The 23306-nt window shown below is 37.6% G+C and overlaps 1 protein-coding gene across 13 annotated transcripts in view; it reads left to right on the forward strand.

Moving 5' to 3' along the window:
• Positions 1–23306, forward strand: part of ATP9B (ATPase phospholipid transporting 9B (putative)) — a 164897-nt gene that overhangs the window by 135448 nt on the left and 6143 nt on the right. For all 13 annotated transcript variants that reach the window (XM_044426477.1, XM_044426479.1, XM_044426481.1 and 10 more), the window contains 11 exons: positions 7656–7817; positions 8235–8327; positions 11209–11292; positions 12705–12875; positions 14277–14375; positions 17642–17731; positions 19002–19146; positions 20034–20098; positions 20566–20721; positions 20847–20911; positions 21450–21558. In XM_044426477.1, the coding sequence (XP_044282412.1) occupies positions 7656–7817; positions 8235–8327; positions 11209–11292; positions 12705–12875; positions 14277–14375; positions 17642–17731; positions 19002–19146; positions 20034–20098; positions 20566–20721; positions 20847–20911; positions 21450–21558 (1239 nt within the window). The remainder of the gene's footprint in view (positions 1–7655; positions 7818–8234; positions 8328–11208; positions 11293–12704; positions 12876–14276; positions 14376–17641; positions 17732–19001; positions 19147–20033; positions 20099–20565; positions 20722–20846; positions 20912–21449; positions 21559–23306) is intronic.

Consider the following 23306-nt stretch of genomic DNA (forward strand, 5'->3'; position numbering starts at 1 on the left):
CATAATTCCAACACCTGGAGTATGTAAACATCATGTGGAAGACCATATGGTGAGGAAACAGCGAAGAAAGTAAAGTAAGATAAAAACAATAAAAATAAATAAATATGTTAATTAAAATTATCAAATGTTCATACACAGGGTAATCCTCATTTTATATTGCAAAGATACCTCTCATATTTTCAATAATACATATTTTATACAGTATCTCAGAATCATATGTAGTGGACCTATCATATGAATGATTACTTCCCTGAGCAAGTGTTGATTGCATTCAAATGTCTTCTTTTGACATTAATGCAGCACAGTGAATTTATGAAAGCAAGAGGATATAGGAGATAAAGCGAAGGCCTGAACAGATGACCCTCTTTATAAGAAGAGGCTTTCTTGCCCCTGTTGGCCTTAACCAGGGTTGAAGTTTCAGGCGCATTGTTCAGACAAATGCAGGGTGGGTAGCACTGGCCCAGAAGAAGGCATCACTCTTGAGAACGATCTACAGCTCCATCATCAGGGAGATTATAGCTTTGCATGTATTCATATTTCCTCTAGAGAGAAAATAAGAATCCGGAATATATTTATTAACAATTAGAGTGATAGCAGGCTCTTGTCATTCCTTTTCAAATACATGCTAAAGGCAGAATAGAGGAGAAAAGCCTACCCTTGCTTGGAGGTGGAAGTATACTGGGTAAAGTATTAAGGATGTACATGTTTGATCTGAAAATGAAATAAGATTGGGTTCATGACTTTATTCAGCATCCTGTCAAGCATGGGCTGTGAGCAGAATCTGAGCTGAAGACCTCTTCTGAGGGCTTATCAGACATTGAACATTTATAGGGATGAGACCAGATACATCTCCATTGTATCCATTGGTTCTGTCCATTTCTGATGTGAAGCAATCATGGTGGCTTTATCTTATATTTGGTATCAGTTTGCCTCTCAGTACCAGCTCCTGGAGAACATGAATCAGATTGTGCTGTTCTACATTTGTCTTGCTTATGGGGTCCTGAAAGGCATCTATTTGACCACTGAAGGGAATGCAAGACAAGGTAGACCTGACTCATCATGAATACTCTTAAAGAAGCAGGAAGGCTTAAAGCAGGCTTGTATCCCTTCCATAATCGTAACAGAAGTCATCTGTTTTGATGATAACATAATCATAACAGAAGTCACATATACAGGTCCAGAACATTTGAACTCCCTGGTCTGTGAGGAAAGACTGTTATAATCTGGTTTAGAATAATCAGGGGTTTTTTCCCCAGAATAAGGGTGGTAAAAGGAGAATCTGAGCTCAAGTAGCTGAGGAGTATGGAATCAAGACATAATTTTTCTCTAATACAAAATATCTGTTAACAGATTCCTGGCCATATCAGCTGTATGTAGTAGATGGCAGTTTACCATGCAACTTAATTTACATGTATATATGCACATACACATTCAACCTGAGTGCATGTATGGTAGTGACAGGGGCAGCCCACAGGCCACATGTGCTCCCACCCTGAAAGAGGCTGTCTGAGTTTGGATTACATAACGGCCATCTTTGGCTAAGTAACCACAATAGGTTGTCACGTCGTACAAATCAAGTCAGTGTGTATGCTCATACATGCCTTGTTTTAAAGCATAGCTAGGGATTTTGCTGCATGTGCTACAAAAACTCAGTGGAAATGGAAGCAGCTTTTGTGGGAAACAGGAAACAGAAATTGGCCCCCAGATCTTCCAGAATTACCCACCCCAGTCATGAAAACTTTTAAACTTGGACTCAACTAAAGCTACTTGTTTAGAAGAATAACTGAGTCAGATAGGACACTTTTCAAAGAAATTACAGGTAAAGCATAGCGTTTGTGCTAAGGGACAGAACTAAAGAAGTGGTGGGAAAACGTGGTAGGTTATCAGTGTAAGATGATGATGACAACTTTTAAATTGTGTGAATGAGGCAGGACAATTACGTCTTATCTGCCAAAATTACCCAAAATGAAATGGTTTCTTCAAAGTGCTTAAAGTTAAAAATACCATACATACAAAAATAAAGAGAAGGGAATTCTGTGTAAAATATATAGGCACTCCTAAAGGTGATTGAGAATGGGGCTATAGTGCAGGTGTTACTGTCCCAGAGCCAGCACGACTCAGTTAAAATGTAGACAAATGCAGCATATCTTAGTAAGAGATTGCGTTTCAAATAGCTAATGGATCAGTTGGGGTGAATATAGGAGTTGTTACAAAATAAATACTTTATTTGTTGTTGTGTACCATCAAGTTGTCTTTGACCTGAGGTGACCTTCAGTCTTGAGATACACTGAGATATATTGTAAGCAAATAAGGAACAACAAAGGAACAGGGTTTGAAAAGGCAGAGACTCATAAGATTTCTCTTGCAATGACTCATTGAGGACTCCTTGAAAACTTCCTAAAATCCAGTAACTTCTTGCCCTCTTTTTATTACTCTTTCTGGGTTTAATTATAACAATATAAACAATACTTACCTCTCCACTTCTGGATTTCTCATTGGCTATTTTATTGGAATGTTAAAAGGATTAAGAGGTGCCACCTGGATAGAAAACATTTACTGTCTGGGTATTACTAGGGGAGGAATGGTGGAATTACATTAACATAGAAGCAGAATCCAGCCAGTCAATTCCTCCTGGAAGGGCGGGTTCCAGTGCATGGTTGCCTTTTTGCAAGCAAAATATAAAGGATTCCACACAGGAAAAGAAATAATATTTATTATATCTATTTGAAATATTTCTTAGGTGCTTTTCAAGACAAGAGCCCATTCCAAGTCAACATAACACAATAAAACAATAAAATCCAAGGCAGTTTTAAAATAATAAAAGCACAATAAAAACAGCCACAAGAACAAATGGATCAGGAGAAGGCTGGAATAATGCTTTTTAGGGCCTTTTTAAAAGTTTGCAACAATGGAGCCAACAATAGTCCCTGATTGCAATTTATTCAAGAGGTGTGGGGCCACTACAGAAAAGACACTTTCCCAAGTGAATTTCCACATAACCATGCTCACAGGTGAGCAAATGAGAAGGGCTTCTCTTGTTGATCTTAAAGTGTGGGAAGGCTGATACAGGTACAGATCATCCCTCACACAGTTTGTTCCCAAACTGTTTAAGGCTCTAGTGATCAGTGTACCTGGCACATAGTAGGCATTCTATAATCAGATCATAATAGAATGATCCAACACTCGAGCAATCTCATTCTGCACCAGCTGAAGTGTCTTAAAATGCAGCCCCAATGCAGTACATTACAGACCCAGAAGTCCCTGTTGCATAGATAAGCAAGTGAATACCCATTCTATCCAGATAGGGCCACAGCTGGCATACAAGCTTAGTCACTGCAGCTGCCTGGGCTTCCCCAGTTAGCATAGAGTTCAGAAAGACTCCTTGACTGTGCATTTAGGGAGGATGAAACCCCATTTAGGACTAATTGTAAATTTCCATCTAAAATAATTGGTTTCCCAGTCCACAGTAACTCCATCTTGTCTGCATGAAGTTTCAGTTTAATTACCTTCGGCTACCCTGCCTCCAGGCTGAAGCTGAATAACCTCCAGGGTTGTATAAATGGAGAATGGTAGAGCTGAATATCATCAATTCAATAATACCTGATCTAAATCATTCTAATGACTTCTGCCAGTGATTTCATATACTGTTAAAAACATGGGAGACATAATGGAACCTTGTGTCATGCCAAGGCTTTGCAAGAAAGTTATGCATACATATAAGGGCTGATATGTATAAAACTTGTAATGGAAAACATAATGGAAAACTTTTCTGAAACTTGTAATGGAAAATGTCTTCTTGCCTCTTAGAGACTAGAATAGAGTCTTCATATTCAAAGTCCAGATTCATGTTACTGGTTCTGGAAATGTAACAGGATAGGTATATTTAGCAGCATGGTAATGGGGAGCAATTATTCTTGTATCCCTTTTCAGGATCTTTCCAACTCGGAATAGGGTGATTTTTTTTAAATCCAGCAAAAAGTATAAAAGGACAAGGGACAGGTTAACACACGACTATGCAAAAATATCATGTTTATGAAGGATCTCAAATGACAGCTGTAAGGGAGAAAAACTGCATGGCTCCAAGTCTGTAGTTCAGATGCTGCTAGGAACCTTCATTAATAAGGTTTGGGCCTCACTTCCATGAGATGGAATAACGTTGATGTGGCAGAATACCATTTCATGAAGCTCAAGGGAATCATTTTTAATGGTCCCCTATATTAAAAGAAACTCTTTGTAAAGCAAAAACAGCACAACTGTCAAAAGAGTGGGCTAGAACCCCTTTCCCTGATGTAATTGTTTTCTTTTTGGTGGTATCCCTGGCATGAACACAATACTCCTATGAATGGAGAGAAAAACTAGGTCCCAAAGCTGTGTGTTTATATAGTACCTTCTCAGTTTTCTCTGAGTACTCTTGTTAACTTAAAACATTTGATGGAACTGTTGGATACTGATGTATGGAATTATCTTATAAATGCAACAGCCTGATGAATTCTGTCTTTTGATTCGATGACTTTGTCTGTGAGCACAGGTATCACTATCTAAAATGTGACTCTGCTATAAACTGCCAGCTCAACTAGCATGTGAAGCCGAGCATAAACTAAATAATAAACAGATGTGAGTCACCAAATATAGAACATTCAAGTTCTCGTTGCAATGGGACACAAATGTGATGATAGGGTATTAACGGAAAGATGCAATTTACAGGTCAGAATGTAATAGTAACCTTTCACTGTGAAAATTGAAAATTAACCTTTGGAGTATTGGATCATTTGCAGCTAATATAGTAGGCTTTTTAGGCAAACATTTAAAAGCTTTTCTTGTTGTGTATCTAAAAATGACATTTTAGAGTGTATTAATTTTGCTCTGTCTCTCTTGTACGAGTAGCATTCTTTTCATCATGTTGCAATGTACCAATACTTATACTAATACCTAAAGCCATGAAATATCCTGCCACATATTTTTCATATATGTCTGGCCTTTCTTTCTAGCATGTTCAAACAAACCTAATTCATGAATTACTATGGAATGAATTCTTTCTCAAGTTTTCACCAAGGTCTTCCATATCCTGATAACATATTTAGTAACCTTTGTTGAAGGCAAGTCAGTGATCTGGGGCATAGGCAGCAGCGCACCTCCTTAAAAAGCTGGTGGGAAACTGCTTCATAGCACTATTGTTAAATTTATCTTGCTTTCCATGCCATCTTTATCCCATTTGGATTATGGAGTTCCCAGAGGGCCACACTTAGCATATGAACAAGCTACATTTGGATGTTCTATAGACACATTTTTTTTCCAGAAAATTTTTTTTGAAGAATTGAGAGTGTGTGGCAGGAGCCTTGACAGATGTTGAGACTGCAACATGTTGCCACCTGCTGCATGTTGCTCACCTCTGCTTTATAAATTAGCAGTTGGTGTTCAGATTGCAGTAGAAGGTGTGTCCAGTCAAGACATCAGTTTACACACCTGCGATGTCTATACATTCTGAGAGTTTTGGAGTGAATTATTACTCAGGTGGACAACCTTTGCCTGTAGACACATGTATAAATTTGAGAAACTTCCCTGGGTACAATCAAAAGCAGGCTTCCAGACAATGGGTATGGCTAGTCATAAAGGACACTTAATCTGAGCAGAGACATTCATGGGAAATAAAGTTTGCAGCAGCTGGAAGCTTCCACTTTTCCTTGAAACAAGCCCAAATTCCAGGAAGAAAATAAATTGGACAGAGGAAGATTTCTTGCTGGGCACCAAGGCAGGTGCCTGTGGGCACCACATTCCTTACTCCTGCATTACTGGTTATGTTGTCCCTCCCCACCAGCCACCATATAGTTGATTGTGAACTTCTCTGCTAACTACTGAAATTGGATTAGTTTCCTTGTGGCTGCGGGTACTTTTAATGCCATTAATTTAAGAATATTTTACCTATTCTGAATCTTCTGGGAAGAGCAAGTTAAGGTTACATATAGAAAAGATGAAATCAAATAAAGTTATCAACAATGCAAACAAAACTAACACTTTAAAATATGTAAGAGATTAAAATGTTTTGAAATGACTGAATAAAAGTATTTGCCTGGCACCTAGAAGACAACAAAAATGCCAGAAATGACTCTTTGGCTTTTCTCCTAGTAGTGATAAGCCTCACCTTCAGTGGGCATAGTATTTGGAGAAGGACATCAGTAGATTAGTTTACAATACATGCAGGTTGATATGCAAATATGAAGTCTCAACTTTGATCCCATGGGCTGCACACTGAGTATCATCCATGGCTTCCAGTGAATGCAAAGCAGCCATCTGGTCCATCTGCTCATACATTCATCAACCTTATATTAAGACTGGTTCACAAATGCAACCCCCACTTACATTCTACTTGCAGTTGTTTATACAAATGAATAATTACCTGAAGAAATATGATAGTGTGAGCCAGGCAGCACACAGATGGTTGGGAGTGATTTCTGTGGTTTGTGCTGTCTCAGCCTGGTGTTTGAATTAACATTTTCTTACATGGTTGTGTACATCTGTACATGACTACATGCAGGTAAGTGTTACTTGCATGTGTGAACCATAACACTAGCAGGGAAGCAGTGGTTGAAAGGACAACATTGCCTTGATTTATTATTGCCATTGTTTTGGATACTGCCTATTAGTTTGCTTGCTGTCTAATCAGCATATGCAGATGTTGTGAAGAGGGAAATACTTGCTTTCTCTAATCTCTTAAGTGTTTTTGTATAAACACAAGAACTCATCTTTCTCAGCTGTAGTAGCTTTAAAAGCAGAGCACATATGAATTCACCAGAATTTGAAAGAAATTGAGAAGGGAAGGTAAACCATGTGAGGATCCTTCAGTCAGGATCTTGCTGCTTTCTGTTTTCTGTTGTATATGTTGCATGTAAATACTTCTTTTAGTTATTTCTTTATGAAGAATGTTTGATCAAATATCTGTTCTTTGCGCTTTTCCTCTGCAAAGTCACTCGTGTTTGATAGCACCCATGCAAAATAAAAAGTAAGCAAAGGATTTAGGGTACTGTTAAACAGAACATGTCATCAGTCTGTTTTTATATCTGTTCCCATTTGGCTCATGTGGTATTAGAAATCATATTTGCTGTGAATTACAGAAAAGCATCCATGTTTTGGCTCAGTGTCACACTAAACCAGCTATAGCTAATTTGTTTTTTTAAAAAGTCTGCTCGTGCCAAGGTTTTTTTTCCTTGTAATTAGGATGAAATTGAATCTCTTTTATGCATGCTTTTTATTGCAATTTTTGTAAGGACACAAGGGCTTCTATCATAAGAACTCTTCTTGGTAGATTGATGAATTGCTGCCTGTATTTTGCATATTATACATTGTATTTCCTTTGCCTATCCCCTCTTTTTATCTGTTGTTGTTGGTTGACTAATATATTTCAGTTGCCATTCCTTCTATCAGCTCCAAACTATGGTCAACAAAGCTATTTGAAAAGTTTATACTGAACCTCAACATCTGCTTATTGTCATTCTTAAGGATTTGTTAGACAAAACATGTCATCAGTCTGTTAGATTATGTCAGCTCTACGTGCTAGATAAACTATTTAAGTTTTCAAACATTGAACAATGAATTGTTTGCATTCAATTTGATTTGCAGTTGGTAATATTAACAATCAAAACTTTTGCATCTCTGTCTAGGTTGCTCTGGTGCAATGGACTGAAAGTGTTGGTCTTACTTTGGTGAACAGGGATTTGACTTCAATGCAGCTGAAAACCCCCAGTGGACAGATTCTGACATACTATATTCTGCAAATTTTCCCTTTTACCTCAGAGAGCAAACGAATGGGAATCATAGTGAGGGTATGCTTGATTAACTATTTTTTCTTGTTCTTGTTTGAAGGTTGTATATTTAAAGTGTGTCTTTTTTAAAATGTGCATAACTTATCAAAGTTGGCAAACAGTGCTACTAATACATACACATTTTGCCAAATGCAATTTCTTCGAAGTAATAATTCACTGAAGTAAAAATTTAAGACTAAAGGGATAGTGATGCAACCTACTTCCCAGTTGATTTTTCATATTTCTATGGTTTACAAATTGCTTTATTTTCCTAAATTTTAGAAATTTATCTGCTAGGAGTTGAAATTTGTGTCTAAGAAATATTCTATACCAAGTGGCCAGACTTACTTAAGAGGAGAGCAGCTTACAGTTCTGTACCATGGTCAATGGCCATGATATTTCTGGATTGTGCCCTTGTTTGTTCTGGTTTGTTTTTAGGATGAATCTACAGGTGAAATCACCTTTTACATGAAAGGTGCAGATGTTGCAATGTCTTCCATCGTTCAGTATAATGACTGGCTAGAAGAAGAGGTAGGAAATCTTACTGTTCATCTTGAGCAAAAAAGTAAATGTTTTACTCTGCCATGCAAAATTGTAGAACTATGAACAGAAGGCAAAATACTAATCTCTATCATTTGTCTATTTTGGAGATAGCAATAATGAACCAACAAATAATAGCTTCTAAAAAGCAATTAAGTATAGCACTAATAGGTTTTAAAGAGTTACGTTAGTCTTTGAATTTTGTATTATATTAAAAGAAAATGAAAGCTTCTTGTTTATGACAAGAGTGACACTATTTTAAAAAATCTTAATGTATTTACTATCTGTTCCAGAACAAATAAACCAATAGGCTGAGATCACACCCCAGTTCCTGGGTGTTCTGTTATGTTACGTTGGATAATGCAGACATAACTGGCATTTAAATTATTTCAGAATTTTATTGTAAAATAGATGTGTTTGCACAAACTAAATATAATGTATTGTGTTGCTGTGCTAGACACAAGCAGTTGTCTTAATTTGACCTTACATATAGACAATATGGTAATGTGATGATCACACAATGCATGTTCATAATGGCATTGGCAATATAAATCAATACCTGCTTCAGGCAGTTTGATTTAATCAGGGACATGAATAAATTAAATTCCCTGAAGACCTAATAAAGTGTCATAAAAATTACTTTTGGTGATAATGATGCACAATTAATTGTAAAATACTTGCTTAATTTGTTTAGTATTATGAGGTCAAATCAATAAATGTTTTGCACTGGACAGACAGCAGCACACTTTTTCTGGAATAATTAATATTTCATGTTTATATTATTTTTAAATACCAGTGTTTTAAGTTACTCAAATTAGCTTGGTACCGGTTCATATTTATATTAAAATAGTAGTCATAGGCCAATGACACTTGCATATGTCAGCATAAAAACTTATTTTAAAACCAGATTTAAAGGGAGTGAGGGGAATGTGGTAATTAAGTGAAATGATAGAAAACTCATGCGAAGCTCTAAGGGGTTTTCTGTTACATCTTCAGTTCAGAACTTTCATTATTCTACATGGGAGCTTATTGGAATCAGAAATATTGTATTCCCTTTATTATAGTGTATTAACTTCTTTGAAGTTTGCTTGTTTTTCCAAAAATTATTTCATATACATTTCCTTAATATATTTCTACCCTTCTTTTAAGACTGCATAAAATAGAAATGTGAAGAGGAAAACATTGATGAGAATGATCTTATGCTCCCAAGAGAGCACCCCAGAGATCATGGGGTACTTTGAAGCCCACCTATTCCCAAGGCTGTAGACACTGTTATACCCTTGGAAGGGGGACCCTACCTCCTCACAGCTACTATGCAAAGTACTGTGCCAGCTCCTTTCTGAAAATGCAAAAGTGGTCTCAAAGGACCTCAGAGAAAGTGTTTTGGGGGAGGTGAAAGGAGAGGCCATTATATGATTATTAACTCCAACCTTTACCGCAGTCTCACTCCTAGCAGGATGACTACTGTAGACAGCCTCAGAGGCCAATCTAGAAGAAACTGTACAAGCTGGAGGATAGAAAGGCAATGTTTCAGTTTCTCTTCTTGCCCTGTTAGCAGCAGCCTGGTAGGGTATTTAATACTTCGAAGTCCCTGAAATCAGAGGCATCCCTCTAATGAAAGTGCAATCCATAGAGTTGTATTCTGAACATAATAAAAGTTATAAGAGGACAGCATTAAGTCCAAGAACTACTTAGTAGACAAAAAGAAGTATTAGGGGCTCCTTGAAAGTCACAAGGTAAGAGAAGAAGACAAGGGGCAGTTAAGGGATCCTACAAGAAAGTGGCTTTGTCCCTGATACCCATGAGCCTGATTGACCATAAGGCCGAGCTTGAGACGAGGGTCTCTGAGGCTTTTCTTAGACCCTGGGAAAATTAATGGCAGCACTGGCAATACTCTAGATAACCTGGTCGCAAACTGTTCAGGGCTTTAAAATATGATTGGTGCTAGGGCTTTAAAATGAGTTTGAAAACTTATGGTAATCCGTGAAGTGATGTAAACTTGGTGCAAAAACCATCAAACTCCCAAGCTCCATAAGCATTCTGGTGGCTGAATTCTTCACCAGCTGAAGCTTCTGTACTGTCAGTTAAAAGCAGCACTTTTCTCTTTCAAGTACCTCTGTTATAGCCTGAATATAAGTGAAATGTATAACTGACACCTAGTCTAATTCCTCTAGATACAGTCACAGTTGGAAAATCAGCTGGTAAAAACACTCATAGCCACTGAAGTTAACCCATAGTCAATAGCATTTATCTGAATTAAGTTTCAGTTAGTTCTCCCTCACCCAACCAAAACCATCTCCCAATTTATCTATCCACCCAGATTAGTAGAAGGAATCATGAAGTAAAGTATGTGTTTCCTCTGTGTACCAGTATAGCCCAGACCTCCTGATAACTTTTCCCACTGGTTTCATGCAAATGTTACAAATCATGAGAAACAAACTAGAACCCTTAGATACCCTAGAAACCATGGGATAGAATATCTCTCAAAATCAGTTTCTGGACCCATCCCTCCAGAAGAGTCCACAGCTACTGCAACATTTGCTGGAAATGGTCAAGAAGGGGCCAAGAGTGAAGAAGCTGCATCAAATTTTAGTAGATATTGCCTGGGCAGATGCAGGAATGCTGCTTCTTGCAGCAGCCATACAGTTCCCTTAATGTCTACTTCTAGACTGTGTAGAGAGTGCTTATACACTGATACTTCATTTGTGACATCAGAGCTAACTAAATCTGAACTAAGATGAATGAGCCTCTTACGCCTGTCAAGACATTTCTACATGATTCATAGCATGAACTGTTGTATACCACCCAGAGAACTTCAGCTGTTGATCGGTATAGAAATGAAATAAATGTTTCATTATATTTAAAATTTTAGTGTGGTAATATGGCAAGAGAAGGACTGCGCACTCTGGTTGTTGCCAAAAAATCATTAACAGAAGAACAGTACCAGGATTTTGAGGTAAAAAAATTAACAAAACAGTACTGAAAAGTATGCACTATACTGATTCTGCATGCTACTCTGAATTTAACACAAAAAAGCTCACCATGGATCCAAATATGTTAGCTAATGCAAACAAATCTAACAGAAAATTCCTATTTTAAAAGCTGTATCTGTGAACATCATGTATAAGCTCTCTTTAATGTACACTCATAATGGTGAGCTCCTGATTAGCTTTAAAATTCAGCTGGACTTCACAAGTTTTCTGCAAGAGTACTCTTGGAATAGCTTGAAAAAAATCCAAGAACACTTGTAAAGTCCCAGGGAGTTCCTTTCCAGCCTTCCAGTTTCACTGATATTACAACCTGTCACCTTCCCAAACATACCTTGTAAATTGGAGGAATAAACTGGTATCAAGGAAAGCCAGGTCAGTGGAAGCTTCCACTGTTAAGTTATCAGGCTTTCCAGCAGAAATGGAACTGTTTGTCACTGCTGGGAATCCTGGAAACTGTTCAACAAAAGGAAATAAAAAGATCCCTCCTGAATCAGACCAAAGGCCTGTCTAGTGCATCATTATGTGCCCACAGTGGTGAAGCAGATGGCTAATCATTTGAACTAAGAAGAACTGAAAATTACACTTTCTACTATTACACTTACCTGACATACTAATGTTCATATTGCAGTCCTGCCTTTATAGGTCTGTTGGATTGTGGGTGCTTTCATAAATGTTTTATGTGTGCTTTTGAGTTGCATCATTATTATCTAATCGGACTGGCAGGATCTTTCCATAGCCTTATGCAGTGAGCTTCCCAAAATCTGGAAACCATTAACTGGAGATGCTGGAGGTTAAATCTGGACCATTTATACATGTAAAGTATATGATGTGTCACTGAGTTGCAGCCCCTCCCTCCCTTGTTAAAGTTTGATTTGCTTTAGTCAACAAGAGCCCAAAAGGTATCTCTAACCCAGTAATAGTTTATAAGTCAGGTGAGGGGAGGATTTGCTCCAGAAACTTTTTCTATGTTGGTGCTTTTATCAGCTTTTTAATCACAGCAAAGAAATAGTTATCATCTGTGGGTACACCTCCTATCATGATGCATTACTCACACAAGTTAGATCTCTCAAGTGAGACAAAAATCATAAGTGGAACTTGAAAGCTTGAAAGATACAAACCTAGCTCATTTCGACGATTTTGATTAGCCTCTGGTCTTAGTCTTCAGCATTATCATGTTTTCTTATTCCCAGGAACTGCATTTTAGGTGAAGCCTGCATCTCATGATGGTTTGTATAGTGCTGTAGTTATTGCATTTTGCACCGCTTTTTTCTATTCAGTTATGATGTAACTCATAATTGTCAACAAGTATTAGAATGTTAAGAATATCTTCTATATACAAGGCCACAAATTAGATTTTGTTTTGTCTTGTTGCAAGTAGAATAGATACAACCAAGCAAAATTAAGTATACATGACAGAACCCTTAAGGTGGCCGCAGTTGTGGAGAGTTTGGAAAGAGAAATGGAATTGTTATGTCTCACTGGAGTTGAAGATCAGCTACAAGCTGATGTTCGGCCTACTCTGGAGATGCTACGAAATGCTGGAATAAAGGTAACCTTTTCTTCTTTCTTTGTCAGACTGCGAATTTGTTTCTTTACCTTTGTAGTCTTTGTATGCTATATTTTTTGCCATAGGAAACTAAGGAAACAATGCCTTACCATGAAAGAAGTAAAAGAAGCAAGGAGTATTTGAATATTGGGCACCTTCTTGCAAAATGGACAGCAGAACTTTAACACACAGAGCAAAACAGAAAGAGCAGCTTAGCACACATCAGGTTTTACCAGCCCCACATAGATACAGTGGCTACTACATGGTCCTGTGTGAAATAATCCATCAAAGTTGCCATGTTCAGATCTGCTTGTGTGTACAGGGGTCACTGCACAAAGAAATATCTAGAGCAGCTTTCCTAAACCTGGTGCCCTCTATATGTTTTATACTACAAGTCCTGTCTTCCCTGATCATTAGCCGTGTTAGCTGGTATTAATAAGAGCTGTAATTTGAAATATCTGAAGAATACTTGGTTGGGGAAGGGTGCCATAAAGTTTAGATAGGAGAGGCATAGGAAATTGTGGCAAGACTGATGGTCATGTGCAGATACTAACCATTTTAGGACTTGCCAGTTGCAGAGCTTTATATCTGGGTACAAGTTTCACCTTTAGCATCATCGCACTGGCTGTTCCTAGGTTAGCTGCTTATTATTTCAGCCTTAGCCCATGTCAGCAGTACTGGGATAACAAGGCTGACAGGGCTATAAAAGTGTTTAATGAAATTATATGCATTAAAGTATTTTGATCAGTAATATTATGATGCAGAAGGTAAAATTGTGCAACAAAAAACCATGTAGGGACATAGAAAGTTGTGGCAATATAATGTACTCTTCCCATCATCCTCATCCTGATGGATACCCCTAAAAGCATCCACTTTTGAATGGACATAGAAATTGTCTGAGCTATTCATTCTTAGGAGAAAACTGAGAGATAATGTTCTTTTATAACCTGATTTCTGGGGATGCTACTCAGCTAGAGAAAACTCTGTCTCTTTGAGCTTACAGACAGATGGGGCAGGTGATTGCAGATGAAGCAGGATCGAGCCATTGCATTTCTCTGCTGTGGGAGGTATTCATAATCGTAGCTCACTGTTTCCATAAAGCTAAGGAAATGATTAGCATGGGAGTGATAGAAATCACTCTATAGTGATTTAAATTTTTCCTCAATTTTCAAGAGTGCAATTCTGACCTGCTTGCTGTCATGTTAGGCAATCCCTTTCTGGCTGCGTAGAGCCCTAACAGCTGGGCTGCACACCTCCTCCCAAGCCTGAAACTTAAAAAACGTAAGAGGAATTTCATGTGGTAGTTATTGAACAGGATGCTAAGGATGTGTCTTAGAAAATGTGTGTTTCTGAGTAACAGACAATCAGTTAAAAACCTAAACTAACTCTCAAATTACTTCATAGATATGGATGCTAACAGGAGATAAATTAGAGACTGCCACTTGTATTGCAAAAAGCTCCCACTTAGTATCCAGAGCACAGGATATTCATATCTTCAGACCTGTAAGTATAACTACCAATACTTTATATTTCTCATCACCCTACAGCAGTCTTAATTGATAGTGGTGTGACATGTTCATTAAATGGTATAGCCACTGAATATATATGAATGAATGAATCCCATTGTAGTATTAATTAAAACAATTCAGTTTGTCTCCTATTGATGTAGCCTCTGCAGGTCCAATCCTTTGTTGATATACAAACATACACCAGTGAATGTGTGCAAGTTATTGATATCATGAAGTACAGAAAGCAAATCAAAGCAGGGAACTTAGTTTGCAACTGATGAAGTGATCAGTGTCCATTAAAGCATATACCTTAATACATTTATTTGGTTTCAAGATACTCAAAGCCTCCTTGTTTTTTTCTGCAACAAACTAACTAGCCTACATGTAGAAATTAGGTCACCTAAAGAAGTGTACATTATATACTCTCCTTATTCCATCTTGAACCCACATGTTAAACTAAAGTAAAGCCAGATGATGGCTTTCCAATTACACTGAGAATGTCTAGAGAACTTTTCCCCTTAAATTTAGTTTTAATTAAACAATATGTGGGAGAGCTGCTTGTGATTCTCCCAACTTCTCTTCCTTTTCAAACGAGCTGAGAAGCAAATTGGATTTAGGTCATGGAGCTGAGAGAGGGAACCTTTAACCCATCTTCCCATACCATTTTCCTGATCTAGACATACTGTTACAAACATCCACACATAACTGGATTATTTTCTTGCATCTTTTACTGAGAACTTGCATCTTTTACTGAGAAAGATAATTGATATCAAAATCAGTGTATGTCTGAGCTTAAACCCTGTCTGTTTTATAGGTAGTCACATCTATATGTGTTTTTAAAAGAAACTTGGCAAAACCCTGTCACTGATCTCCTGCATTTCATTTTATTTGGCCCCTCATGTTTTTCGAACAGAAAATAGATTTTTTTAAGGAATGGTGTATTAGCAAGTCATGCTAAGCTGTTAACACGAAATGATTCACCTAACTTGTAGCTTGCAGCTATCAATTTTTAATTACCATGGCATGGCAAAAATAATGCAGACTTGCTCTGTTTCCAAGCTGGTTTTGATCTTTACAGCCCTAAATGGTTTGGGGCTAGGATATTATTCTGATGATCTACACTTTTATGTAGATGTGATTCCCATTACTTCCATGCCTAATGTGAATAAACTCTTGAATTACACCCATGCTAATTCATTCACAAATAAATTCAAATACTTCAAAAGTCAAACTTCCAAATGTTAAACCTGCAGCTTTCTTTTACAAATAAAATTAGCTTTGATCTCAAGTGTTTTTATTTATAAATTTACTGACAAGCTGAATACCTTGATATGTATTTGTAATTTGACATGTTAGTAGTACTGAATTTTGAAAAAAAAAAGTTTCCCAGTCTTTGAGTAATCAGACATTAGTCTGTCTGCATTCTAAATGAGCTTCTTGCACTCACAGAAATAATTATTTGAATATAATTTGCATGCAAATGTAATTTGTTCTGAAACATCAGAATGGCAAATTAGGCCCTGAAGACTTGTATTTGCCGCAAAATTAATAATGGTTCTGACAGTATTTAAAATCAATTATTGTTGATCCTTCCAAGTTGTATCACTGAAATTTCCCAACCAAAACTATTTTGAGTTAGATTTCAATTTTAATTATGACATTAGTTTAATAGATTAACCCAGAAAGTGTTTCCACTTGGAAAATGTTATTTATTAGTGAAGCAAATGAGAAGGGAGGCACAAATGGAAAGGAAGGAAACAAAAAGGAAAAAATTACGATAAATCCCAAGTTCCAATGAAAAGTTTTATTGTTGCTCTAGTTTTCATCATCTTTTTGACTTTGCTTCCTTATTAATGAATCAGACAATAGAATTCCACAAAGCTATCTTGCTACAGATTATTTTAGTTTAAAAACAATATTCAAAGAAGAGTTACCCAACGTTTATAGTATTTTAAATATTTTCATTAGAAGACTGTGTAGTTTGTCAACAATTTCCCATCCATGCTTCATCAGAACAAGTACTACTGATTACTCTCAAGTAAATGTATATAGAATTTCAGTCTTCATTTTTCATTTACCAACACCGTCAATTCTGTATAACTGAACCCTCTGATATGAAGCTAGAGGACTCAGTCCCATACTCAGTTGATTCATGAAGAGTACAAATGGCTTTCAGAAAGCATGAAAAAAGGGCTGAATGAAGGAACCTTCTGCTTTCTGCAGGGCTTTCAGGCACTGCCTGGACACGTATTCTTTATTTATTTTTCTGATTTATATCCTGCCTTTTTCCTACAAAGGGCTCAAGGCAGCTTACATCATTCTCCTCCTCCATCTTATCCCCACAACAACAACCCTGTGAGGTAGGTTGGGCTGAGAGTCTGTGACTAGCCCAAAGTCACCCAGTTGGCTCCATGGCTGAGCAGGGACTAGAACCCAGATCGTCTGAGTCCCAGTCCCAGGCTCTTAACCACTGCACCACACTGGCTTTCAGTATTCTTGTGCTGGGGATGTGAGGGAAACAATGCTCTGTTGAACCCAGTAGTTGAATTGCACCAATGCGGAACTGGATCAAGCCATAAAATATTTTGATGAGTTTCACATGCATTTTATTACATCAATTTCCTTAATTTTGGAAGTGTCCAAAACTGCAGTACTTTGGTCCATAACACATTTTATATCACAGTGTCTTAGTTCAAATATAACCAGAATATCAACTGCAGTGAGCTTTGAACACACATTCTCCCTCTTCCCCTCTCGTCCTCAGTGTATGAGGCTTCTACCCTTGGAGTTCTCAGGACATAAATGCATGCACTTTCTCTGGCCATGCTCCTTGCATCCATTCCAGTTGGAGAATCCTGATGCAGAACACATGATCTAGACCCAGTAATACATTTTGCATCTTCTATAAAAGCACTGGCATTTGGCAGACCAATATTTAGAGCTAGGAGAATGAGCTGTAGCTTGTGCAGTCCCTCCTCCCCACCACCACTCCTTCATGTTAGGTTAGAGTTAGGGAATGTTTTAAAATATGTGAGTAAATGAGGGCTATGCCATGAAAACCAAAGACTTGCAGTGAAAACTAAAGGTTGTCTCAGGAGTTAAGTTTTTCAGTCTTTGTCCCAGTTAACACAAAGTTAACTGTAGGAAAGTTGGGGCAGGGAAGTAGGAGGAATTCCTTTACGGTAAATAGTAGTTGTATATCTATATAAATATATTGAACAGTTCTACCTTGAACTTTTTGCATGTGTCCTTTTTATTAAGGTAACAAATCGTGGAGAAGCTCATTTGGAGCTAAACGCATTCAGAAGAAAACATGACTGTGCTTTGGTAATATCTGGGGACTCTCTGGAGGTAAGGCCCTGGCCCATGTCAGTTGACAGCACTGTTAATGGAACTGTAAAAATGATTAAGCATGTTTTTCAGCAGACAATGAAAAGAGGACCCAAGAACACCTTTGGGTGAAATGAGTCTGCAATTTGTTTTACATCATATAACACCTAATACTATAAATCCAAAATTAAGTAACAGTTACCAGGTATTTCTTTTGTCTGATGCCATAGTCCTCTCACCAAAAGTACTTGGTCATCATTTTTCTCCCTACTGCAGCCAAGAGGAAGCTGCCATGAATGGCTCTGGTATTTTTGCAATTTCTCGCACCTACTAACAAAAAAGAAAGCCCTTCTGAGGCTTGTTTGGAAGCTGTCAGTTACAGCGTAACCAAGGCATTGTTAGAAAAGCCCTTATAGGTGCATTCTTGCCAGAATGCCTGGCCTATCTGTTGATCACCAACAGTTACGCTGGCTCCTATGTAACCTGGAAGAGAGGAATTTCATCCTCGCTAACAGTCCAATACAACTTTACCCAGTTTTACCCATTCATCAACTGCTTTTGCAGAAAGCAAGAAGTAAAAAAAACTAAGGTACATCTAGATGTGCCATACCAGGGCACAATTGAGGACAGGACAACTTTGTTACCTCTAAAACAAGATGCAATCAAAAAGTCTTAACTCTTAAGCCTCTTACTCATTATTTGCCTTGAAATGATCAGGGTTTTATACTACAGCAAGGATTCAAAGGCCCTACTTCAAGAGTTCTGCTTTTTGTTTTCATCACAGCAATGTCCATTCCTGAACAAACAAACAAACAAACAAACTGCTTTTTACATTTCACAATAACTTGACTCTTCAGCAGGGGAAATTTGCACCCTACTGCATCTTGTGTCTTTAGATTCTGGTCACAACCCACAGTCCATGTATGAATAGGTTATCTGGGACAGGGTAATTTCATGAGAGCTGAAAACCAGTTATGCTTCCTTGGTCCATTACCCCCTAAGCAGTGATCAGAAGGATAATCCAAAAACGTAGTTTGCACAGTGCTGAAAGGGTCATATTTGGAAGTGAAATTTAACTCTTTCAGTGCTCTGCAGCAGATATGAACACAAAGGTTTCTCCCAGTATGCCCCAGTTTCAGCAGGGGATCACAGGCCATACGTGGGCTGCAGGCAGGAAAATAGTATTGAAATGACCCTGACTGCTTGCCTCATGTTGCCTAAGCTAAAACTACTTCTGAACTTTTACTGAATGCTGAATCTCCTCCAAATTTAAATTCATTTCTTTTTGTAGGTCTGTCTGAAGTACTACGAGCATGAATTTGTAGAGCTCGCATGTCAGTGTCCGGCTGTAGTATGTTGCCGATGTTCTCCCACACAAAAAGCCCATATTGTAAAATTGTTGCAGCAACACACAGGAAAACGTACCTGTGCCATAGGTAAGTATCAATCCTGGTTTCATTCCTACTGGCAAACTAAGGAGATATTTGACCTCTCAATTACAATAATGAAAAATAAGTTGGAAATGGTTAGTGTGATGATGGTGTGACATACTTTTTGAACCATATTGATAATTTAATCCAGCCTTTTATTTACTGGGGTTTTTCAATACTTTTACAAAAATGAATCAATAACAATTGCAGCTTAGAAGATGCTCACTAGTCAGCATCCAAACTATCCAATATAGTTCATTTATAACAGTCCGTACCACATGCATAGCCCAAATACAAACTGTTAGTTTTTCCTTAATTGGTTTTGTCATATGTCACACTTGTTATAACTCAGGTTCTAGTAAGATAATACTGTTTCATGTGTCAAAGAGTTGGATTTTAAGCCCTCATGCATGCACAGGTACCCAAGACAGAGTGTCCACACCAAAAATAGTCTGCTAGTTCAAGCCGTTAAGTGAATCTGTCCATAATAGCAATATAACAGGGTTTGGCTACAGTCCAGCAGAGAATTTGGCATGCTTCAGCACAATTAAATTGATGGGCTTTAGTGACCCTGGTTTGCAGCACTGAAATAGCAATGCTCTTTTGTTGTTTTTATTCAGAATTTTTATAAGCACTGCTTTTACAGCCATCAATACCAGTTCACCAATTCTTTTTGTCCACATAGATACTGGGACCAGAAATGGTTGTAGTAAGAGATGTAGAGTTACTTATAACTTGTCTGATATTGGTTTTGCATTCCTAAAATTCGCTTTACCCTAAAAGCTGATTAAGATAACTGATATACAAATTAACATAAAACTAAATTCAGTTAATAAATGTTAAAAGTTTGACAAACTCATCTAAAACATGCCTGGATGTTTCATCTTTTTTAGGTGATGGAGGAAATGATGTCAGTATGATCCAGGCAGCAGACTGTGGAATTGGAATTGAAGGAAAGGTATAATGTTTGCAGTTTAGATTAAATGTGCTCTTAACAATAATATATTATAATCCATCAGTTAATGTGGTAGACAACAGAAGAGATCAGTGTCAGCTGACTTTAACTCACCCAAAAGCTTTCCTCTTCCTCTCCCATGTCCCCCAAATCTTGTCTGAATGGTTCTCCAACCCTGTGGAACCGACATTTGGTGGTTCAAGGAGCTGAAGGGGTAATGTTCTCCATTCTGCTGACAAAAGCCATTTTCTGTTCCAGTGATGTTGGAAGGAACCAATCAGATAAATCCCAATCTATGTGCACAGAGTAAACATGATGTGTTGCAATAGCAGTGTTGTGTATTGTGCATTAAAAAATTGCTTCAGTTTTCAGAATTGAAAATGCTTGTTGATTTCCTGTTGATATACCATTTTCTAAGATGATATTTTATGCAATGCCGATGGTTTTACTTTGCTATTTTATTTCTTTAGGAAGGGAAACAAGCTTCCTTGGCTGCTGATTTTTCCATTACACAGTTTAAGCATATTGGCAGGTTGTTGATGGTACATGGTCGAAATAGTTATAAAAGATCAGCAGCACTTGGTCAGTTTGTCATGCACAGAGGCCTTATTATTTCAACTATGCAGGTATTTAATTTTTTTCTTTAAATAAATAATAGCTTAGAGTTTTTTATTCTATATGTTTAAATAAGTTCTGCAGTTCCATATTGTCCCTTATAATCTTGATATCATTTGCTCTGTTCTTTCTCTAGGCTGTGTTTTCTTCAGTCTTCTATTTTGCATCTGTTCCTCTATACCAGGGTTTCCTAATGGTAGGGTAAGTACGATATAGTTATTTGAAAACTCTCCCAGAGGTGTTTTGTGTTTTCATTTCTAAGACCATCAGATTGACTAATATTTGTTAATTCATATACTAATGAGATGATATGTAACATTCATGAAGTGGCCAGCAGAAGCCATCCTAATTTTAGATAGAAAGCAGCGAAATGCAAACAAGCAACAGCTACTTCAAACTGAGAAAAGATATTTCACAGAAGTGACTTCTACATAGGGAAGTATGTGAATCTTTTCATTAGTTTATTACATGCTCACTGAATCTACATGCAGCAGGAAGAACCAGTTTTGTCTGGGTTCCTCTCCATGATGTATACACAAGGCAAAACAAATAGAGAGGTTCAAGTCTGGGTCATGTGTATATTTAAAAAGAGAGAAAGAAAAGAAGAAGGATGTTCAAAGCAAGACCAACATAAAGTGTAGTCTACAACAAGATTTTATTGGGGAAGGGAAAAAGAAGCTATGTAAAGGATATGTGTGTTAAATATTTTTCAAATACTTTGAAATATTTTTTTCTCAAGGTATGCAACCATATACACTATGTTTCCAGTCTTCTCCTTAGTGTTGGATCAGGATGTGAAACCAGAAATGGCACTGCTATATCCAGAACTTTACAAAGACCTTACTAAGGTAGAGTGTTTGCATGTGGGTGGGTGGCTGACAAGTTTTTACCTATAGGAAATATACTGGATAGAGGCAGGACACATACCTGAAAATATAACTCTTGAAATTTGCTCTTGTGTTTACACCAAGTACCATCATTACTTTTGTACAATTATTACTCTACATTTCTAGGGAAATGAATTCACTCAATTTAAGGTGCTTTTCAATATGCTTACTGTGAGATGTGTACATTGTGGCACCACTAAATAAATTTTTTATTCAGTGTCATTCCACAAACTGAAAAGCACTAGTAGAACTCCACTGAAACAATCTATTCTGCAAACTGTTGCCCATTACATTTGCACAAGCCCATAACTTTGTAGAAAGTTATGTGCAACACATTGTTTAATAGGTTGTGTTAGCATAATTCACCCACACTTCCGGAAATATGTTTATGTAAATGTCATTTTTAATTCATCTACTGCACATAATTTAGGACCTAGTTTCCTCTAGGAAAATGCCATTTGCACTAACAGAATGACACAGCTGGATACTTTCCAAAGTCACACATCCTTTTTAATTTGATTTTTATTTGAGAATTATTTCACTGGCCTTCAGTCTTCTGGATCTGCTGATATTACTCTTTATTATATAAGGGTGAAAATTAACATCACATGGGCAGAAGCCTGCTTGCATAGTGGGACATTTTCATACTTTCTTCCCTTCTAAAGCCCCCTCCTCCACACACACACCACCTGAAAAACTGCTTCAAAGGATACCCCAACCTCAGGAGCAGATCTGGAGGGCATGCAGAAAGGGGAATTTTTCTCTTCACAGAAGCTATGTCAGTACAAAAATTGAATTGGTTTTCACCCAAAGATTGCAATTCTGTGCACAATGACTTTGAATTAAGGCCTTTAAACTCATTAGAGCTTACTTCGAGGCATGTATAGTATTGTGCTATACTCTAGTTCAGGGGTCAGCAACCCGCGGCTCTGGAGCCGCATGTGGCTCTTGAATGCCTCTGCTGTGGCTCCATCACTCGCGTCACAGCCGCTGTTGATCCGCGGCCTCTGCTGGCCCATTCACGGCCCATGCCAGCACAGCAGCATAGCCACTGCCGGCCCATCCGCAGCCGCCGCTGGCCCGTTCGTGGCCCATGCCGGCACAGTGCTTGGATAAATAAAAGAAAAGTTTCTGAAGAAAACCAAATGTTTAATGGTATGTGGGTAGATTCATTTGCTTTTACTGCTGACAGACTTATGGGGTTTGCTGTTTAATGCATGCAGCCCTTTAGCACTGACTTTGACTCTGCAGGAAGCTGTTCTCCTATTCAAAATATATTAAAGGAGTCCTACTAGTTTATAATGTAAGATTAAAAATAACAGTTGTTAGTGACTGAACAAGAGCAATTATAATCAAAAGCAAAGAGTTCATTGAGAGCAGCTTTCTTAATTGTTATCTTACCTTTCTGCATTTGCATACATATTTATCATTGAACTCCTTTAACATTCATCTTCAAGCAACAAAACTAAAGAAATCCTTAACACACTTGTGGCAGCATTGCATGATTTTTTTTGCAAGCGAATCTGTAAAATTCCATTTTTGCCCTGTTGTGTGTAACCCTTTCAGGTTGTTGCTCCAAAAATAACAGTTTTGTGGCCCCGTGGGGGACATTGGTGCCTCATTCTTCCCACCCCTGCCTGCCAAAATGTCTTCACCATGTCGGTTTATTTATTTATTTATTTATTTATTTATTTATTAAAACATTTTTA

Source organism: Varanus komodoensis, unplaced genomic scaffold (genome assembly GCF_004798865.1).
Source record: "Varanus komodoensis strain SLA01 unplaced genomic scaffold, ASM479886v1 scaffold17, whole genome shotgun sequence".
Lineage (NCBI taxonomy): Eukaryota > Metazoa > Chordata > Lepidosauria > Squamata > Varanidae > Varanus > Varanus komodoensis.